At 44.3% G+C, this 21,025-nt stretch overlaps 1 protein-coding gene across 10 annotated transcripts in view; it reads right to left on the bottom strand.

Annotated features, from left to right (window-relative positions):
• Positions 1-4,997: 4,997 nt before the first annotated feature.
• Positions 4,998-21,025, bottom strand: part of MEF2A (myocyte enhancer factor 2A) — a 155,294-nt gene continuing 139,266 nt past the window's right edge. For 6 of the 10 annotated variants that reach the window (XM_080809524.1, XM_080809530.1, XM_080809525.1 and 3 more), the window contains 4 exons: positions 16,578-16,601; positions 13,161-13,287; positions 9,417-9,543; positions 4,998-8,327 (listed from right to left, as the gene is read on the bottom strand). In XM_080809524.1, the coding sequence (XP_080665650.1) occupies positions 7,967-8,327; positions 9,417-9,543; positions 13,161-13,287; positions 16,578-16,601 (639 nt within the window). In that variant the 3' untranslated portion in view covers positions 4,998-7,966. The remainder of the gene's footprint in view (positions 8,328-9,416; positions 9,544-13,160; positions 13,288-16,577; positions 16,602-21,025) is intronic. The other 4 variants (XM_080809528.1, XM_080809531.1, XM_080809533.1 and 1 more) reach the window with 1 other exon arrangement.

The following is a 21,025-nucleotide window of genomic DNA, read 5'->3' as shown; positions in this document are numbered from 1 at the left end:
GAAGTTGAGTGCATATAGTTGACGATTTTTGTATCTTGATGAATTGACCCCCTTATCACTCACTATGCAGTGACCATCTTTGTCGCTTGTAACCGTTTTTGGCTTAAAGTCAGTTTTATCTGATATTAGTATAGCTACCCATGTTCTTTTGGCTTCTGTTTGCGTGGGGTAGCTTTTGCCATTCCTTTGAATTTATGTGTGTCCTTAGAGCTGAGGTGAGTCCCTGGTAGCATATAGTTGGGTGTTATTTTTTTTAATCCCAGGCAGCAAGTCTGCCTTTTGATTGGAGAATTTGGTCCCTTAACATTTACAGTAATTATTGGCAGGTAAGGACTTACAAATGCCATTTTATTATCTTCTGGCTGTTTATAGTTCCATTTTCCTTTTCCTCTTGTTGCCTCCGTGTATGAGATTTTTGGTAGCAGTATACTTTGATTCCCTTCTCATCTTATGTATATCTGTTGTAGTTTTTTGTTTTGGAGTTCACATGAGGTTTACATAACAAATCTTATAGATATCAGAGTGTATTTTATGCTAATAATAATTTGATTGCATATAAAAAAACTCTATCCTTTTCTCCCCCATTTTACATTTTTGATGACACCATTTACATTGTTAATTGTGTATCCATTAACAAACTGTCAAAGCTATACCTAGGTTTCATACTTTCAGCTTTTAATCTTTAGGTGAATCTTTACCTAGCACATTGCCATATTAACAGTGTTAAGGTATTCTAAGTCTGACTCTACACCAGTGTGTCATATATTTCCACGTTTTCAAGCTATTAATTAGTGTTCTTTTGTTTCAGCTTGAGGAAATCCTTATAGCATTTTTAAAATTTTTTTTAAAAATTTATTCATTTAAAGTGGGCTCATTACTATTCTATGATCTAATATAAAATAAATACTATTTATTTTAATTTGGGCAAGGAGCTCAACATAGGGCTTGAACTCACAACACTGAGATCAAGGCCTAAGCTGAGATCAAGTCAGACATTTAAATGACTGAGCCACCCAGGCACCACCCCCCCCCCCCCTTCAACATTTCTTGTGTAGTTTAGTGGCAAAAGTAGCAGCTTTTATTAGGGGAAGATTTTATTATTTATTTTTATATGTGTATTATTATTATATGTTTATTATTATTTAGCATTTCTTGTAATGTAGTTTACTGGCAAGAGTTCAGCAGGTTTTGTTTTTTAGGGGAAGATTTTATTATTTCACTTTCATTTCTGAACGGACAGCTTTGCTGGGTAAAGTATTTTGGTTGGCAGTTTTTCTCTCGGCTCTTTGAATATATCATCCCACTCTCTCTTTGCCTGTAAGTTATCAGATGAGAAATCCTCTAAGAGCCTTATGGGGGTTTCCTTGTGTGAGAGAATTTTTTTTCTCTTTCAGCTTTTAAAATTCTGTCTTTGGTTTTTAGACCATTTCATTATTATATATCTTGGAGAACATTTTGGGTTGAAGGTTTGTGGTGACCAAGCTTCATGAATTTTGGATATCTAGTTCTCTTCCCATATCTGAGAAATTCTCAGTCATTATTTCTTTAAATAAACTTTTCATTCCTTTCTCCCTCTCTTCTTCTGGGACTCCAGTAATACGTACATTGTTTCTTTTGATTGTGTCTCATAACTCCTGTAGGCTCTGTGCCTTTTCATTATTTTTTCTAATTGTTTAAATTCAACTGATCTGCCTTCTCGCTCACTGCCTCTCTCTTCTGTTCAACTACGCTGTTGAACTATTGAATTCTTCAGTTCATTGTATTCTTCAGCCCCCAAATTCGGTTCTTTTCTCTTTGTTTAGCTGCTCCTTTTGTTCTTGTATGGTTTCCCCTCATACTGTTGAACCACTTATGTGTTCTCTTGTAGCTCTGAGCATTTGTACTAAATTAGTTTGAATGCTCTGATGAGCAATCCTGCATCTCTGTTTCTTGGGGTCCCATTACTGGACTCTTCCTTTGGTAGAGACATGTTTCCCTCACGTCTTCCAGACTTTATGGACTGATTTTGGTTAGAGAAGCCTTTCACTTGCAGATAGGGATGTGTGGATCGCATTGTGACCAGGTCTAGTGGTGCAGGGCAACAGGTGCAGGAGTGCGTGGTAGCAGTAGGTCCAGTTGGGGCATGATGGCTCTTCGGCTCAAGCCACTTGGGTCCACACTTGGTAACAGTGTTCTTGGTGATCACTGCAGGTGTCTGCAGCTCCTGTAAGGGCTACTGGGCTTCTCAGCCTCTAGAACCAGTAAGTAGCTAGGGACCAGAGCAGGCAGCACTGGTGGCTGGGGCCAATGGTGTGCAGACACTCGACTGTGAGGGGCCAGCTGTAGGCCCCTTGGTAGTGGCAGTGGTCACTTGCCAATAAAGTTGTAGTGATGGGGGTCAGGGCAGGTAGCAAGGGCTAGGGCCAACTGTGGGCTCCCTGGCATTGGCAGAGGACCCTAGTGTCAGTGTGCTGCCCTAGGACTTCACCCTCTACCCCTGGGCATGCATATTGCAGTGGAGGTCGGTGACAGGTGTCAGGCTGCAGAAAAGGAGGTGGAGGGCATGCAGGCCCTTGGCCAGAGGGACTCACTATAGCTGCAAGGGGCATGGTGGTGCTGGCCAGTAACAGGAGGCAGGGCTCCCCGGTGGCTGGGCTGGGGGCATGCACACCGGAGGAGCTAGTTACAGGCGGCCGTGCTGATGCTGGCCCGCATCGGAAGGCGGGCTTAGTAGTCCTGGAAGAGTGTCAGCTTCCTGGTTCTGATAGTGGGACGACAGTTATGTCAATGTTAACTGTCGGGAAGGCAGGTGCAGGATATATGGAAACAATTATTTGTGCAGCTTTTCTGTAAGTTAGAAGTAAGTTCAAAGTAAAGTTTAAAAAAAGCTTAAAAAGGGGAGTGGGGCGGGGTGGGGGAGTAGTATACAGTGAAACCAGTTAGTACAACTGTGATTTTGATTTTCTTCCCCAGCTACCTTCAGCTGCTTTGGTGGAGAGCAGGCAGATGATGTCAGGAAGTGACTGAAGTCTAAGCATTCTCTAAAGCTGGGTGAGCTGCGTGTCAGTCTGGGTCGTCTGGAAGCAGAAGCAGATGGGAATTGGGAGTGCAGATGATTTCTTGCAGGAGGGAAGGGGCGTAGCCCAGCTGTGTGCAGTCATTGGCTGGGGGCTGGCTGAGAAGAGTGTGTCCTCAGCTCACACCCTGTGACCGCTGGGGCCCAGGGCTCACCTCTCCCACACTGGGCTCAGCGTTGTCTGCGGTGTGATGGCACGAGTCCACCGGCCCCTGAGGAGCCCCTCTCCTTAGTGTTCCAGGCACCTCTCCGGAACACCCTTTCTGTGGAGGATAGGAAAACACAACCGGTTCCCTTCGTCCCACGACTAGGTGGTGCTTTGACCCCTGCCGAGCGACTGGTCGGGCGGATGAGAGCAGGCCGGGGCCATCGGGCTGGCGGAGGGCTCCAACTGAAAACTCCTCCTCGAGGCAGGTGCCAGGCAGGACAGCATCAGCTTACGAGCAGGCTCCAGGCTAGCGGAGGGCGCCCGTGGGAGCGAGCTCGGATATCGGGATGAATTGATTTTAAGCAGCTGCAGCTGTGATCAGACTATTTTTAGCCACGGGACTCAACCAGCTTTCAAAACCTGCTAATAGGCGCCTCACTGGAGCCAGCGAGTAAAACCAGCACAAAAATTTAGCTTTTAATCTAACTGACAGCAAGAATGTGCTCAGTTAGGAGCTGGCTTAAAAAGCAAATCCAAGGAAGAGAACGCTTGCCACTGCCAAGTTTAAGATAAGTTTTCACACCTGTCATTTTTGAAACTAACTCATTCAGTAAATCTGTCCTCTGCTGCCGCTCGCTCAGTATCGTGTGTGCATTTTGGGTAGACCGAGTCGCTATCATCAGAGCCTGTTTAGCAGTAACTCGCCCTCCCCCCTGCCAGTATATCCTTCGGGCAGTGCAGCAGCGCCTGGAAGGGCCGGTCCCACCCACGCCCGCTGCAGTGACGGGCCAGGCCGGATCGCCAGCTGCCTCCTGCAGGGACCCAGGCAGCCCAGGAAGGGAGGCCTCAGGAGCAGCTATGGGTGAGGCTGGTGAGCTGCCGCCGCCGTTTCCTTGACCAAGCCTCAAAGTAGGTAAAGGGGATTTCCAGCTGGAAAAGGCCTTTGTGAGGGGAAGGGACAGGAGACGCATCTGGGGGCGGGGCCAGGGGACGACTGGCGGCAAACATGACAGAGTCTGGAGTACACAGGAAAAGCCAGTCCGTCTTTACTGTAGTGAGTGCAGGATACAAATAGTTTACAACAACCTCTAGCATTTTCTTAACCATTTGATAAAAAGTTCACTATAGTATTTATTGTATAATGAAGAAAAAACAACACATTCAGGGAAAAATTGAGATTAACTTATTTTTCTTAAAAGGTTCATCTCAAGGATGGCAACAAAGTCCAGCTTGTGCCGCCAAACGGTTTTACATGATCAAACCGTGTACAGCTTCTTGTGTGAACTGTTGACTACAAACATTTACCAAATACATAAATCTCTTTTTAAAAAAGCCATTTTAAATATAGCAAAGCAGTGTCTTCTTGCACAGCAAAGTGAAGAAAGTTTCTACAGAGAAATAAAAGTTTTACATTTGTAAAATCTTTTTCACATTCTAATCATCTAGCTTCTTATGATCCAATGCCAGGAGTTTTCTGGTTCCTTATTTACTATGTATTTCTTGTGCGCATGATGGTTAATACAGAAAATAGGTTAATGCTTTATTAGTTGTCCTTATAGTTAAAGGAAATGGTAAAACATATTGTTCTTTTAGAACAAACCCCTGATTTAGTCTCTAACACAATGGACAGAATTAGGGCTCAAAAGATGGAGTTTTGACCGGGACCATCTGCAGACGTACAATGGTGACTCTCACTCAATGCAGGACGGTTCGCGCACTGAGGGAAGGACAGCTGTTGGAAACCGTACTTGAACCAGTGCGGTGTCCTCTAAGCTTTTTTTGTTTTTGTCTTTTAGTAATAAAATACTTCATCTGAAGGATAAAATTTTCTGGTGATGGTGTCATACAAAACACACGAGTCTAAAACGGTAAGAAAAGTCAGTTCTAAAGAAACACCATTCGTGTCTTCCCCACTCTGAGTTGGTTTCCACCAGGAGATGTGCATGTGTATGTGGTGTTTGTACATGGAGTCTGGGTGAGGGGTGTCTGTCAAGTCCATATGCTCCAGGTCACACTGGGCAGACAGGAAAAGGGTTAACAGTCAAATATTCACTTCCTGAAAACGGAATACATTGTTACTTGGTCAGTGTAATTGAAATACAAACTCCGAGCCTCGTGTAATAGTATTTTAGAAAACAGTAGTTGTACTGATTATAAACCTGCATAGAAAGAAAGACTATTGAGATACAGTCAGAAAAGCCATCTCATAAGGCACACAAGAAAATAGACAGTAAATGCGAATGTGGTAACTCCTATTCCAATGTACAGCAGAAGTTCATGAACGTGCATGAATAGTAACGAAAGAGTCACTTAACACTTTCAAAGCTATAAATGGTTTACAAAGTGGTAAGGATTATCTTGGAAATTCAGTGTCGGGAGACTGTCTTGTCTCAATCAGGTGTGACCTTACGAAGAAACGTGCCGGTCTGCAGTTCAGTAAAGTAAGTACGTTTGAAAGAGAAACTAATCCTTTCTGAACAAGAGCCCAACGGCCATACTGCTGAGAGGAGACCGCACGTCACCCTCCCTTTTTTTGGCCTCTATCAAAATTTACTACCCGAACTGTTACTAAAACCGAATTCCATTTTGTAGCTGTGAACACCACAGGTTTCCCCTGTACCTAATACCTATGTGTCAGTCAGGAAGTCTGGCTGATGATTTGTCACAAATAGCATATGAGGAAAATGTCAGAAGGAAGGCAATTTAGGGGGAAAAGCAAAACCTAAGTAAAAAATTGTAGGTAGCTGCTCAACATTAAGTTTAAAATACAAAATAGCAGCAATTTTTAAACCCTTATTTTGAGTTTCTCAGGAAAGGGAGTATTTAAAAATCTACGATGAAAGATATACAGGACTTTGAATTTTGTTTGTGGCACAAGCCCAGGAAAGAGACGAACCTGCCCTCGCGGCCCCGCTGTCTTCCGGTAAGAGGGAGGCCGCGTTCCGAGGCTGAGCGGAGCGCGGCCCGGGTTTCACGAGGACGGTGCGCCGTGCCAGCCAGCGGTGTGCCCGTGAGAGAATTTCTCCCCACACCAAAGTGCCATTTCGATGCACAGAGAGCTCAGAATGGTAGTATTTTGTAACCAGCTGCATCATTCTATTTTACAGGGGCCAGGAAAAAAGATCCCTTCCCCCACAAGTATTTTTCCCTAATCATTTACCACTTATAAAACCTTTGTGCTCGTCTACTATTTTGCCATGTTCTCTAATATTAAATTAGGTCAGCTTTTTCTACTATATTTTTTTCCTCACAAAAGGCAAGTTTTAAATAATGCCTTAAATCTGTTACAACACATTTTATATTTATGCAAGATGAACTTAACACCAGTTTTTTTTGCCACTTTGCTATTTATGTACACATATAAAATATATAATGGTGCTCAACCCGTACAGCACAAAGATTACAACGTAACATCACACATTCACCACCAGTGAGGGGAGAAACCCCTTTATACAATCCTCTGAAAAGACTGGGCTAATAATTAAAATCCAAAGTACAGTATATTTAACAAAATAGTAAATATTAAACAGTGAATACTCTACTTAATAAGGATCTCGCCTTTTCCCCCCAAATTGGCGGCAATCCACAAAAATATACTTTTTAATCTGGTGACCATACAATACATAGGTACTTACATCAAAGGTGATAATATATTTAAGATGCTATATACACAAAAGAGTTTGGCTCAACTTTTAATTTACATATAGAATAATAAGTGTTCATGGCTTTTTTTTTCCAAGGTTCTGCTTGCAAGATATTGTTTTTTTCCCCTCTTAAAATAAAACTAAAAAGTTAAAACAAGATAAAGCTATTCTCTTAAAAAAAAAAAAGTTACAACATACAGCTTTGGCTTATATAAATAATTCATAGCAGAATGTGTTCAAAAGTAGTGAATATAATTTTATATATAGTCATCAATTCATAAGGGTGTTTTCTTTCATATAAAATATACATGAGCTAAAATCAGTTTCTTTAAGATATGAATGTAAAAAGAAACTTCTGACATAGTCCAATTATAACTTAATATATTAATTTATTTTGTTAATGCTCTATATTTCTAGGCTAGTATTTTCTGAATATCTCATGCGTGTTTTCTACTCTCTCTCTTTTTTATTAGCTAAAGATCACTTCTTTGACCCAATACATTTTTTGCACGTGCAAAACAGTTATGTGTGGGGCTTTTTTGTTTTGTTTTAAAATATCAACAGCCCTTCCCATGCACCCCTCTGCAACAGAGACCCATGCCAGGCTGGGTTATTAATATAAATGACATTTTATGTACAGTATTGCTTTCTTGGTTCCTGCTTTTCTACTGCTCTGTTCTACAAAGCATTTTTCTTAAGTAACTACAGTCACTGCACAGTTAAATAAAACAAGTAGGGGCCCTCTAGGTTTCTGCAAGCTATTGTGGGAGAATTATATATGGGTACACATTTCTCTGCAAAAACTGGTTATCTTATGAAACAAGTAGTCCAAGGAAGTGCCAGACTAGAATCTGCCTACAGGGCGCTTTGTTTGCCACGGGACGTACATCTGCAGATCTACAAGGCAGGTAAGTGCCCGATTCTGTATGTAACACACACTCACACACACACACACACACACACGCACACTCACGCCCACATACATATATATATATATAAAGGGATATATATGTATGTATGTACATATAAATATAGTTAACTCATGTCCTTATTTACCGATGTAGATATGTAGGGCAGTTCGCTGCGGGATCACGAAGTACAAACACCAGCCCAGGAGCCTTAGGTCACCCACGCGTCCATCCTCATTCGCTTGACGGAAGGGCTTTCTCTGTCCTCCGTGGTGGGGGGTCGGCCAAGCACGATTGGAGAATGGAAGTCACCCCGTGGATCCTCCCGGTCACTCCCATCATAGGAGCTGCTCGAGCTGCTCAGACTGTCCACAGGGGAGCGCCCCATTTCCTGCCGGGGCTGGGGGGGCTGGGGGGGCTGTGGCGGTGGCGGCTGCGGCGGTGGCTGCTGCTGCTGGAAGCCTGATGGGGTCATTCGATCCCGGGGAGGTGAAATTGGTTCCGACTTAATGTTGATGTTTTGGTTGGTATTAATGGATAAATTCGAACCCTGAGATAACTGCCCTCCAGCACTGAAGGAAAGACAAGATGTTAGAGGGTTGGTGAGTGCATCTGCATAACTGGAATGATACCGCAGCCTCCTCCCGACTGAGAGCCTGTCCGAATGCCCAGACTGGTTTTAATGACCTCTCCATGGGAGGAAAACAAAACCAGGATGGCCGAGAGCCAGGGCGGGGGTGGTGGGGGGGTGGTGGCTAGTTCCCCTGCCTATGCCCTTGGTCCTTATGCAGGTGAAGGAGCCGAAACTGTGTGTCCGCCTTGCGCGTGGACGAGAATGGGAGAGGAATGGCATAGCCCCTGCTTTCGGCTTCCTCTCTTCCTCGGCTTCCTCTCTGCTCTGGCCCTGGGAGAGGCACCGCTCACTGCTCGCACAGCACCTCGAAGGCCGTCACCTGACCCTGTTTTCCAGGGGAGGACGCGGCCTCGGACAGGCCAACTCAGAGTAGCAGAGCGTGCTACAGGCTCCTCCCCCGAGCTGAGCGCCGAGCCCTTTCGGCTCGTGGTGTGTTCATTTAGGATGAAGAGACCCCCCCGGCCCGCCCCGAGGGCCAACGGGCGAAGAAATGCAAGGAAAACTACCGTGGCCTTCGTGGACAGGACGGGAGGAACAGCAGGGGATGGCATGGTGTGTGTGAAGCCAGCTACTGGGTTTCATGTGGATGATCCCAGCCCACTGCCCACACCATCCCTCACTGAGAAGAGTTCAACGCAGAGAATACTCCTTCTGGGCAGGGTGAGGGGACAGGAGTGAGAAAAGCTTACGGTGGGGCCCAGGGGTATGCGAAAGCCCTAGTGGCAGGGAGAATGTGGGTGCCGTCTGTGCCTCAGTACCCCTTGGTCACTATGTGCATTTCTCCGCCTCCAGAGAAGAGAAGCCTCACTCCCCGAATCTCTTCAGGGAATGCCTAGTTTGAGCAGGACCCAAGCTATTATCCAGAAGCACGTAAAGGAAATATTTTCTCCAAACACTGTACCACATAAAAAAGAAGTCATCCTAGGACTGTGACATGACCGTCAACAGCACCAAAGACTGTAACTGATAGAAAAATAAAGTGCAAGGGCTGGGAGGAGAGATTCGGGGACAATTTCTAGTTACTCACACCAGAGAGCTGAGGGCGGCTTGTCCTAAATGGTGCTGCTGCCAGGCCGACACCTGTCCCAGAGACAGCATGCCCGGGGAGTTGAAGCCCTGCAGGGCCGACAGGTCCGCGCTAGTCAGTGAGTAATCTAGGACAAGGAGAGAAGTATCACTCGTGTGTGTGAGAGAAGGCCCGAGCAAAATCGGTTTTCACAGTGTAGCCCCAGAAGTTCCCCGGCTGCGAGAAGCCAGGTACTTCTTAACATAAAACACACAGGTCTAAACCCACAATAGTTTTTCTTTTGGGAGGTCCTAGCTGCATTTGCTTGTCTGGGATTATCTCGATAAAGTCAGTCTCAACTCTGTACTACATGTTTACAGTCTCCTGTCTCACAAAAAGTTGAGATCCTTTCTCCAGACTCGTAAATAGAAATAATGACAGGGCCATTGCTAAGGGACATGCGTACGCAGCCGTCACCTTACACGTGCCCACCGCTACCCCCTGGGAAAAGAAGCGACAGATCGGACGGAGCCTAGATCAGCAGCTCTTCTCTTCCTGAAGTACGAGGGGAGCAGGAAGGACACAGCAGCCCTTCTCGTGTGGGGCCAAGCTCGGCAGCGAAGCGAAGATCCCTGACTGCTTGCAACACAGCTTCAAGTCCATGAAAAAACTTACGTGTGATAAGAGTGTAACAGAGAATGCGGCTCATTTTCTCGGAAAGCCTCAGTCATAATCACTCTGGCCAAGACCCAGGACATTAGGTATCGTTCACACATTGAGTTATTTCAGTTCTTCATTAACACTTGTTTTTTCCATTTACTTTCAAAGAGAGGTGGCAAAAACTCTTCTACTTTTAACTGTTTTTTCCTGTCTCAGGGGAGGTATTTAAGGAAGCCCATCTTCCTAGTGAATTAACATTCATAAAAAAGGGACTGAGAGGAAAGAACATAGCTGCTGCTTGGGATTCTGCCTGCCTCTACACTCTGCTCACGCCACGCTCTTGGACTGCCCCAGCCACTCCCTGCCGAGGTGGGCAGGGGTCCCACATGCACACTGGTGCCCCCTGCAGCCCCCAGATCTCTGCCTCTAGGTCCTCCCAGCTACCTACTTGGGATGTTCATTTGGATGTCTCTCCAAACCCCTCAAATCTGACACCCGAACTGGACTCGTCTCCTCCAAACCTGCTCCTTATCTTAATAAATGGCACTGATATTCACCTCGGTCGTGCCAGAAACCCAGGGGTGTTCTTGATACTTCTCTCCTACTTCCAGCGCCAACCACCAAGGCCAGTCAGTTCTCTGTGTTGTCTCTCAAACCTGCGTGTTTCACCAGCTCTCCTGCCACCGCTCTCGTCTAAGCCATCGGGTTCCCCTACCTGGGCCACCATGCTAGCCTCCTCCGTATGGTCTCCTGGCACGCAGCCTTGCCCCACGAACGCTAGCCAAAGTGATCTTAAAGTAACAAATGGGCTCACGATACCTCTCTGCCTACAACTTTCTGGCTGCCCTGTGCTCTCAATATCCAAAATCTTCAACATGGCCTAGAAATTGTTACTTACCTCTACAGTTTCAACCTTCACACCCTGCTGCCATTCCCATCCCTCCAGCCATGCTCCTGTCTGCTAGCCTTTGTACGCCGTGCTCCCTTCTCCCCGGAACGATCTCCCTGCTCCGCCCAGCTGAGTCACGTGTGCCCCTCTAGTGAGGCTTCTCCGTGGCTCTTAACACGACTATGGTACCTGATTCTTACAGCTGTCTGTCCCAAGTTCGGCTGTGAACCATACACTCCTGTGTGCCCAGCCCCGTGGCTGCCATACAGCGAGTGTTCAACAGACATGTGCTGAATGGATACACGAGCAGGGCTGAGGAGTGGCCTTATGAGGGGCATGACGAAGCACCCAGGGTTCTTCCACATAAAAACTTGTACTTTTTGAAATGTTGCTCACATCTTCATCCCTCTCCTGATCATTTGGCATGAGTTTCACTCTGCACAGAAAGGCAGATGCCATACTACAGAAAGATGAAAATGGACGTGTTTAAAAAGGGCAACTAGACAGATTAAAATAATCTGTCAGAGTAAAAATAATACTCTTTAAGATTAAGCTGCCCACATGCTCTGAAAATGAGCACAGAGACTAAGTCACAGTTAAAAGAAGGAATGAGACTGAGGCCAAGTGATTGATGGTTTTGAGAGAATCGGACTCTGTTTTTATGTTTTGGTAATTCCTTCTGGATTTTTAAAAAACAAGTTCTTGCTAATCCAACAGCATTTCTTAAGCACACACAGTGGCACATGGACATATCCTGGAAAACCCGTCATGAAAGCTCAAGAAACTGCTCTCGCTCCGAACCAGTTCAAGCCCCACCTTCCCCAGCGGAGCTCCTCTGAACCTTTCAGGTCGTGCGTCCCCCCCTTCCTCACGTTCTCGGGTCTCAGAGTGCAAACCGCTAACCTCAGCCGCTTAGGACCTCAGCTCCAGCCTGTCTCCCGAGCTGGCACGAACCTGGGACAAAAGCTCCGTCCCTGGCATACGGGTGCGCCTACAGCTGGCGATCACCGCCAGGACACAGAATTTCTATGAACGTGTTATCTCTCGCTTTACTCTAGATTTGCACTTAATAGGTTTGGACATTTTTTTCATATCAATTGTTAGAAAAGGTAGTGGACATTCTCCTAAGAGGCTTTCTTTTTTCAACAAAACCTTTTCAAATTCTGTTTTAAATGAACTACATGGCATTAAAGTGACAAGCAAATGTATCAATGGCCGCAGGGAGCGTCAGACAGCAGTGTGAAAGCACCGTGCTAAAGCATTTACTCTGAAGTCTAAAATTAGACGGTTTTTACAGTCTGCTTATAAGAATCCTGAAAGGATGAATGCCCTGCACCGCAGTCTGAAAGCTGACAAGGTATCACTTAACTATTTCCTTCTTTCCTTCTTCCTTTCACTGAAGCATCAGGTATTTGGCTCAGCGGGTGAGAAGGCGAAACCACACCCGCAGGCCTTCTGCCTCTCCCCAGAACGGCTGATCTGGAAGAAACCTGCCACGCGCCGGGCCTCTGCGGACAACCTGCGTGGCCCAGGGCACCTCTCCGATCACTCAGCGGTGCTGACTTTGCCTTATAGACCCCCGCAATAGGGTGTTTTGTTTTTTTGTTTTTCCCTGCAATAGGGTGTTTTAAGATGAAATGTCTAAATAAACATAAATGAGGGAGAAGCTCCTCTCAGAAGGGAGGAATGAATGACTGGCTCTGAGAAGAAACAAGAAACGTCCTGGTTTTGCTCCTGAGGCACAAAGAACAGAAACTAAAAAAGGTAGTTACACAGAGGAAAACACCAGCTGCCCGGCACAGCCACGCACGTGTCCCCTTCCAGAGTCCCGGGTCCAGGCGGAGGCCGTGCTCCCCCCAGCACGTCAACACCTGCCAGCCTGGAGGAGTGGGGGACCGTGTAGTGAGACGTGCCAGAGAAAATGCCAAGCAGCGCTCTCATCCTCTCTGGTCTGACGCACAGGCCGGGATTCTGGGAACAGCTCTCTTGTTTCTTTGTCAGGGTAAGTAAAAGCTGACACTGGGAAATCATTCCACAATGTATTTTTTTGTACATTTTTCAAAGCTAACCTTTGTCTTTTAATACGCCCAAATGTGACTCTAAAGAACTGGAGATAATTGATTTCAATCGATATACTTGTAAAAAAAATCACAAAAGCACATGCTGACCACCAAACAAAGAAGTAAGAGCCACAGAAGGCAAGAGAGCAGGCTTACCAGTGTTGTAGGCGGTCGGCATGGCTGAGTACACGAGTCCCTGCGGAGGCAAGCTAGGGGTGGTCACAGACACGACTGGGGTAGCTAGAGGCTGAGTGGCTTGAGAACTGCTTATCCTTTGGGTATTCTGTGAGAGAGTGGAAAAAAGGGTCAGTATTTGAGTATTTATATTCAGCCTTAGTATTTTAAAAATAACATTCAATTTAAAAGTGACATTTTTCACAGTTTTATGATGTGAATGTCATTATGTCTTAAAGCAGTGATGAAGTGAAAAAAACCTTAAAAATACTAATGGGAACAACTAAATATTTAATTTCAAGGGACATAGTTTTACATTAATTATTCATTTTCCCTTGTCTTTCATAGTGTTTATTGGTGGCAAGGATATATCCTTAAAACAGAAACTTGCACTATGGGTGAGAATGCTTTGATGTGTTACCATAAATGAGGGCTTGCTGGCACTAAAATATCGCCAGGCTGCCCCAAATCAAATATCTAGGTTTTCGAGCCCTGAGGAGAGCCAAAAGTCTTTTGTATCCTGAGAGTGTAAGTTTAGGGATCGAAACCACTTGTATCTGCAGCATTCCCATGTTAGTGTGGTGTGAGGTCCTGGCTTCCTGAAGTAGTTTGCTTCCAGTTTTCCTGCCCTGTGCTCCTACAGCTGCTACACCCACCCACACCCCCCGTGCCCCCCACACCCGCACGTGCCCCACCCCCATACATGCTCAGCCTCCCCCACTGTCACCACCAACCCCCCAGCGACCTATTTCTTGGCAGCAGGTTCCAATACGCATCCCTGCACAGGCTCCCAACACTTCTGAAAGGAGAGGCTTTGCGTGGAGAGCTTGTGACTAGCGCGCTTCTCGTGAGACTGCGAATGGAACAACACTAAATGCTCGCTGATCGACTTCATCTACACCGTATCCTATCTGTACCGGGAGTGAGCTGAAAAAACCCAACTACTGAATAATCAAGTCAGCCTGAGATGACCACTCCTCTAAGTTTCTGGAGTGACAGCACTTTCTCACAACAGGGGCTTCTGGGAATGCTCCAAAAGCAGGATCAGAGAAAGAGAACAGACACCATGATCCATGGGGTCAGCACCCAAGAAGGCCAAAGCACAACTAGTCCAGGGCTTTTACATATAGAGACATCACCTACATTTTTGTCCCAAATTCCCGACTTCCTAAGCTTGGGGGGGGTGGTCATTTCACTTTTCTGAACCTCTCCGTTTGTACAGTAGGGAAGACAGTGATCTTTGTGCTGTTGGCCTTGGGCACTACTGGGAAGCTCTAGTGAGCCAAGAGGTGGGAAGTGCTCTTGTGACTCGAGTACCACCCAAATGTAAGATAGTATCCTTAAACAACTCTCCCAAGAAACCCTCTGGCCCACATTTCTACATAACTTCAGATCCACAGGTAAGACCCCTGGAGCTACCACAAAGCGAAGTTGTTTAGAACAGCAAGGCTTCTCAAGGCATCTCGGCAGCCCGGCTCTCACCGTAAGAGTCTTCGGTGGCGGCTCCGAGGCACCTGTTCTTCCCCGCTTTGGGTCAGAGCCCCCCAGGGTAATATATGAGAGTTCAAATCGACCTGAGTAACTTTCTAAATGCTAACACTGGGGCTGTATTTCGGTTCTGACCACAAAGCTCTGCATTCAAAACTGATTTAAGTTTTAGAGTCTGAATCAGCTTAAGTTTTAAAGAGTATGAACTGTTTATAGTTTTGGTTATGTTTTTGTTTCTTAACTACAAACATTTTTGATTTCTTCACCTTGTGGTTTTCAAAGATTTAGAAATTTATCATTGAGATTCTGTAACTGGGGAGTGAACTTTAAGTGGGTGGAAGTCAGTGTATGGTAAGTGGGAATACACGTTCATCTCAGCATCAAGTTAATAATTTTAATGAATTTTTGAGGTAGAGATATACTTTGGACTTAATCTGGAAACTCAAAGAGTCAGACAGTAGGCGAAAGAACACAGCACGACCCAGTTTGGCCTAACTCTATCCATGCCAGGTCTTCAACTCCATGGCAATCTCCGGGTATGACCTCAAGAAGGGGTGGTGTGTGTGTGTGTGTGTGTGTGTGTGTGTGTGTGTGTATAATAGTGAATGCCAATATATCGGCTGTATGCATCAAAGCTCCGAATCTCAAGGGCATTGATTTTTCTGAGTAAGAGACTTGTGGGACCACTAGAGGGCAACATACTGCTATAGAATTGAAAGGAAACACTTGTGACAACTAACTTCCTAAGGGTAAACAGTCAAAGACAAATCATTTTATCTTGACTTATAAACTTCCATTTTCTAATTATTACTGTATCACTAAGTAAAGTATTTCCCCAGAAGAAAGTCTAAATCTGCACATGATATAATCCAACACCACAATTGATGGCAGACTAGTATATTTTAGTTTACTGAATACAAAACCACATCTAAAACTGTGAGTGATCACGAAGTTAAAGAATGATCTCTTACTTTAAGGACAGAGCACAGACAACCTTATCTAAAAAGACACAAACTGTGCAAAACACACCAGCATGCATATATATGTAATAATAAAATATAAATAAAACCAACAGATGCCTTCCCCCCATGCTCTCATGCAATCTGAACCCTTGTCCATGCTACAAACTAAACATTTTCAAGTTTTTCCCCCTTAACGTCACTAATTAGCAACTGACTGAATTTATATGATCATTTCTGTGAATTTTGGGTTTTAGTTCCCAAAGAAGAGATAAAATGAAAGTCATTATTAGTCAAATTTATTTTCTAGAAGAGAAGCCAATAGAAATCATTTGTTTTAGAAAAAAGATAATAGCTACTTTTAACAACAGAGTATGTCCTGACAGAAAAAAGTAAATTTGTGTATATTAAATTACAGACATTCCTTTTAGCAAACAGGGAACCCCCCTTATGGTTCAGATCGTCTCATGCAGTATGAAATAATTCCAACTCTGAAAAAAGTGACCTCACCAAAAATGATGTAATCTTTTTGAAAGAAAGAGAAATAACACAAGACCATGTGTTACAATCTGAGGAACTTTGAGGGTGAAGTCATTTTCTAAAAATATGTTAATAATTTGGGGAACTATATAAGGTATTTTATATCTTTCCTTAGGAAAAAAATCTTTAGCAAGTGTCTTGTGATCATTGACAGCTATTGTTTTTAAAGGCTCTGTTCCAATGTTCCCTCCAACAAACAAAATGGGTCAAGATATACAACTATAAGCAGAAAAACGGGATGGACTCTGTAGTACCAGCAGATTGGTTCAGTTATTAAAAGTGCTTGGACAGTGTTTAATAACAGCAAGAAAAACTGTGTAACAAAGGGAACACTGGTTAGATATAAACATTTAAGAGAATTAGTACTTTCCAGATCTTTTGCAACTCCCTTCAAGCAGAAACGCACACTCACCAACTCCAATTCCTCTTCCTCCGACTGCACTCAGCACATGAGAGGGATACAAGAGTTACTAAGACTGTTGATACTCAAAAATAAAATATTTCTTTAGAAAAACACGTTATTCGGACACTAGCAGTTGCTTGGAACTCTAAAGAGATGATTAAATATACGCAATGAATACAAATATAAATTATTTATCGTATCTCCACTAGTAGCTGATTTCAGAAGAAAGATTCTTCAGATCCTCGCAGCCCAGGCTTTAAAGCTGCCTCCGCTCCCTGGCTTCGTCCGCTCCTGTGTCGGCCTCACCCGCACACCGCCGGGCTACCACGACTGTGTTCAAACAGAGTTCCTCACATCATGACACCAGTTTATACTTGAAACCCTGAGAGTACTTCGTCCTCTCATCCCTAGCCCACCTGGTCACACACGTTCATTATTTATCTTTTAGATGTGTGCTTTTCGGTTGGCAGGAATTGTTTTGTTTTCTTATTTCCCACCGCAGCTAGCATAGTGTTATGAAACAAGAAGAACTCCAACAGTACTCCTAACAGTCTTGGATAACACAGATTTAGATGCAAATACAGCTTTCGTGTGTATAATTTCGCTGTGGAAAAACAGTAACATGTATGAAGCTAATGAGACTGGAAGAGAACGGAACTGATAAATCACGTCCAGGAAAGAGATGAAGGACACATATTTGCTCTTCTCCTAAGCATTTAGAAAATATTAACAGGCTAGGAATAATCTGCTAGCTAGTGTGTTCTTATTTTACTTGAAGGAGTCAAGCTTCTCTGTCAATCTATGGAAGTCTTTGTAAGTGTCAGTGACGGAGGAGACCCGGATCCGAAAGCCAGCCAAGCTGCAAACAAACGGTAATACAGGCAGGCTGGTTGCCGACTCTGAAAAACAATCCCCCGGCCTACAACTGCTGTCTCAAACGTGGGTGAGAGGCCCTTCAGCGGCGGAGTTACACAGATCTTCACAGGCCTCCAACCGCAGGACCGGCGTGGAAATACTGCAGGTAAGTGCTGTGTGGTTTCCACTTGCACCTGCCAGGCCAAGGGTGTAAAACAGTTTATATGGCAAATTCTGAGTCTTCTAAGAGCTGCTTCATGATCTCTGAAAGAAAGACCAGACAGAGATAGCCCTGACCAGCTGCTGAAGGCCTCCATGCAGGTCTGCCCTTACCTTCTGCAGTTTACTGACCCTTAAATGAAACTTTCTGTCGTCTCGCTGAAAGACAGGGGCAGGTGTTTCACATCCTGTTCCTAAAAGGTGAGCCAAATGACTACCCTGAATGCCCACATGTTTTTCTTTTCAGGGTTACCTGTTACATCTGTGTGTATCTTTAACTCGGTATCCTGCAATAATTTTACCCATAGAGAGCGGCTGCGAAAAGAGCGCACGATCACAGCACACACCCCAGCACCACCCCACCCGGGTCTGCCTCTCAAAGAAACATGAGACAGGGGCGCCTGGGTGGCTCAGTGGGTTAAGCCTCTGCCTTCAGTTCAGGTTATGATCCCAGAGTCCTAGGATCGAGACCCACATCGGGATCTCTGCTCAGCAGGGAGCCTGCTTCTCCCTCTCTCTCTGCCTGCCTCTCTTGCCTACTTGTGATCTCTCTCTCTCTCTGTGTCAAATAAATAAATAAAATATTTGGGAAAAAAAAAAAAAAAACCATGAGCCAACTGTCAAAACTGACAGAGGAACACAGCAATAACCGAGGCTACAGGACTTCACCTGGATTTCACCCGTCTTTCACCGATGTCCTTTTTCTACTCCAGGACTGGATCCTGCATCCCACATGCCCTTACTGGTCACATACCCTTAGTCTCCTCTGGTCTGTGACTGCTCCCTCCATCTTTCCTCATTTTGCATGACCTTAAATACTGAAGAGTACTGGGTGGATATCTTACGGAACATCGCATAATTTGGGTCTTAAATTTTCTTGGATAGAGCACATGGATTTTTGGAAGAGTACCAAAGAGGTGATGTGACCCTCTTAGCACGTACCAGAAGGTATGTCATTCCATTATCCGTGATGTTAAACTCGATTGCTGGTGAAAGTCGTGTCTTTCAGGACTCCCCACTGCAAAATTACTACTGTTCCCTTTGTCAGTTATTTGGGGAGAGACATTTTGAGGCTATGCAAACACCCTGTTTCTCCTTAAACTTTCGCTCACTCGTTTTAGCATCCACTGACCCTGCCTGGCCATGATCTCTGTACTGTGGTAATTACAGTGATGATTTGCTATTTCTCTCATTCTTTCTACATGTAATAATTAGAACTCTTCTCTAAGGAAGAGCTGTTTCTTTGATCATTTTTATCAATAACAGACTTGGTATTTTTTTATTCCTTGGGTACTAATCCAATACTATTGTTACTTATTTTGTTGCTTAAATTGTTCTAGTTTGGGCCACTGGAGATCTTGGGAAAGGCTGGTTCCTGTAAGCATTTCACCTGCACTTCCTTATCCTCTGGCACCTCCGACTCATCCTGTATTTTCATTGCCCCCACTCTATAATCAACCATTTCTCCAAGGAGTCCTGATTCCTTTTATTGGAGAATGTTTAGAAACAAAGATCTGAGTACTAGGTGTGTTCAGTTATCAGGTGTCATTATCTGAAGGGTCTGTCGGTAGAGCTAGGAAATATATGAGGTATACTATTCACGTGTATATATATTTATTTTTTTTTTTTAATTTATTTATTTATTTATTTGTCAGAGAAAGAGAGAGAGAGAGGAGCGAGAGTGAGCACAAGCAGACAGAGTGGCAGGCAGAGGGAGAAGCAGGCTCCCTGCCGAGCAAGGAGCCCGATGTGGGACTCGATCCCAGGACGCTGGGATCATGACCTGAGCCGAAGGCAGCTGCTTAACCAACTGAGCCACCCAGGCGTCCCACGTGTATATATATTTATATTTCTCTATCTATATATGTTAAGAAAGTAAGTTCATACCGAAACTTCCAACAATAGTCCAGAAACACAGGGTTCACTGTAGCCTTCCTTCCCCAACCCCCAGCCACCTTGCTTATTTTTAAGTTTTTTTCCCCCCAACAATGAAAAGCCCGGCTTTATTTACAATGTATTCACTGTTTGAGTGTTGTCTAACAAATGTACCATCTTGAGCACAACAACTCCCTAATTTTGTTTTCTCTAGATTATCTAGAGTTAAAACCGTTTCCAAAGTTACTGAGAGCTCCTTCCCTGTCCCCTTCCGAATCATCCTGTCACAGACTTGTACTACAGTCATATTCATGTGTCACAGTCTGTATTCCATCTGCAGTTCCCCTGGAATCCTGGTTGATTTTTAACTGCATATAGTAAAACCACTCTTTGTACAGTTTTATGAGTTTTAACAAAAGCATAGACTCATATGTACATCCACCAGCAAAGGATCACAGAATAGTTCCATCGCCTCAAAAATTCACCTCAAATACCCTTTGCAGTCAACTCCTCTCTCCATCCCTGGCAACCACTGATCTGTTTTGCATTTTGCAGAATGAAATATAAATGGAATCACATGCTATGTAGTCTTTTGGATCCAGCTTCTTTCACTTAGCAAAACTCATTTAAGATCATCTATACTGCTGTGAATAAGTGGCTCATCCCTTTTTATTGCTGAGCAGTATTCCTTTGTCTGGATGTACCACAGTGTGTATATCCATCCATTCTTCTGTTGGAAGGACATCTAGGTTGTTCTCAGTTTTTGGCAACTGTGAAAAATACAGATTTCTGTAAGCACAGTTCTCAATTCACTTGTGTAAATTCTCTAGGAGAGGACTGTTGGGTTGTATGACAAGTATATATTTAACTTTGTAAGACGCTGCTGATCTGTTTTCCCAAGTGGTGTGTGTCTTTGCATTCTAAGCATGAATATACGAGGGTTCTTGTTTCTCTGCAACCTTGTCAGAACTTGGCATTTTAGAATGCTGGGTTTTTGTTTTGTTTTTAAGTAGGCCTCAGCGGGCCTTGAACTCACGACTCTGATATCAAAACCTGAGCTGAAATCAAGAGCTGGACACTTAAGCAACTGAGCCAACCAGGCACCTGAATAGAGCTGACACAATATGTTACATTTTTTCAGGTGTACAACACAGCAGTTCCCCAACTCCATACAGTATGCTGTGCTCACAAGTGTAGCTGCCCTCTGTCCCCGTATAATGCTATCACAATACCACTTTTTTATTTTTCAAATTTAGCCATCCTAACAGATGTACAGTTGTATCATCATGGAAGCAGGTCCTTTACCAGGTATGTGATTTGCGAACAGTTTCTCCTCATCTGTAGGCTGTCTTTTTATTCTCTGGGTAGGACCTTTTACAGAGTAAAACTTTTTGATAGTGAAACTATTTTGATAGCATCAATATATCAGAATTTTCTTATGGATCATGTTTTTGGTGTATTGTTTCTTTCAAAGTTTTCTTCTAAAAGTTTCAGAGTTTTGTATTTTA

Source organism: Martes martes (assembly GCF_963455335.1).
Source record: "Martes martes genome assembly, chromosome: 7".
NCBI classification, from domain to species: domain Eukaryota; kingdom Metazoa; phylum Chordata; class Mammalia; order Carnivora; family Mustelidae; genus Martes; species Martes martes.
Note: the sequence above shows the minus strand (reverse complement) of the source record. Positions and strands in the feature narration are given on the sequence as shown.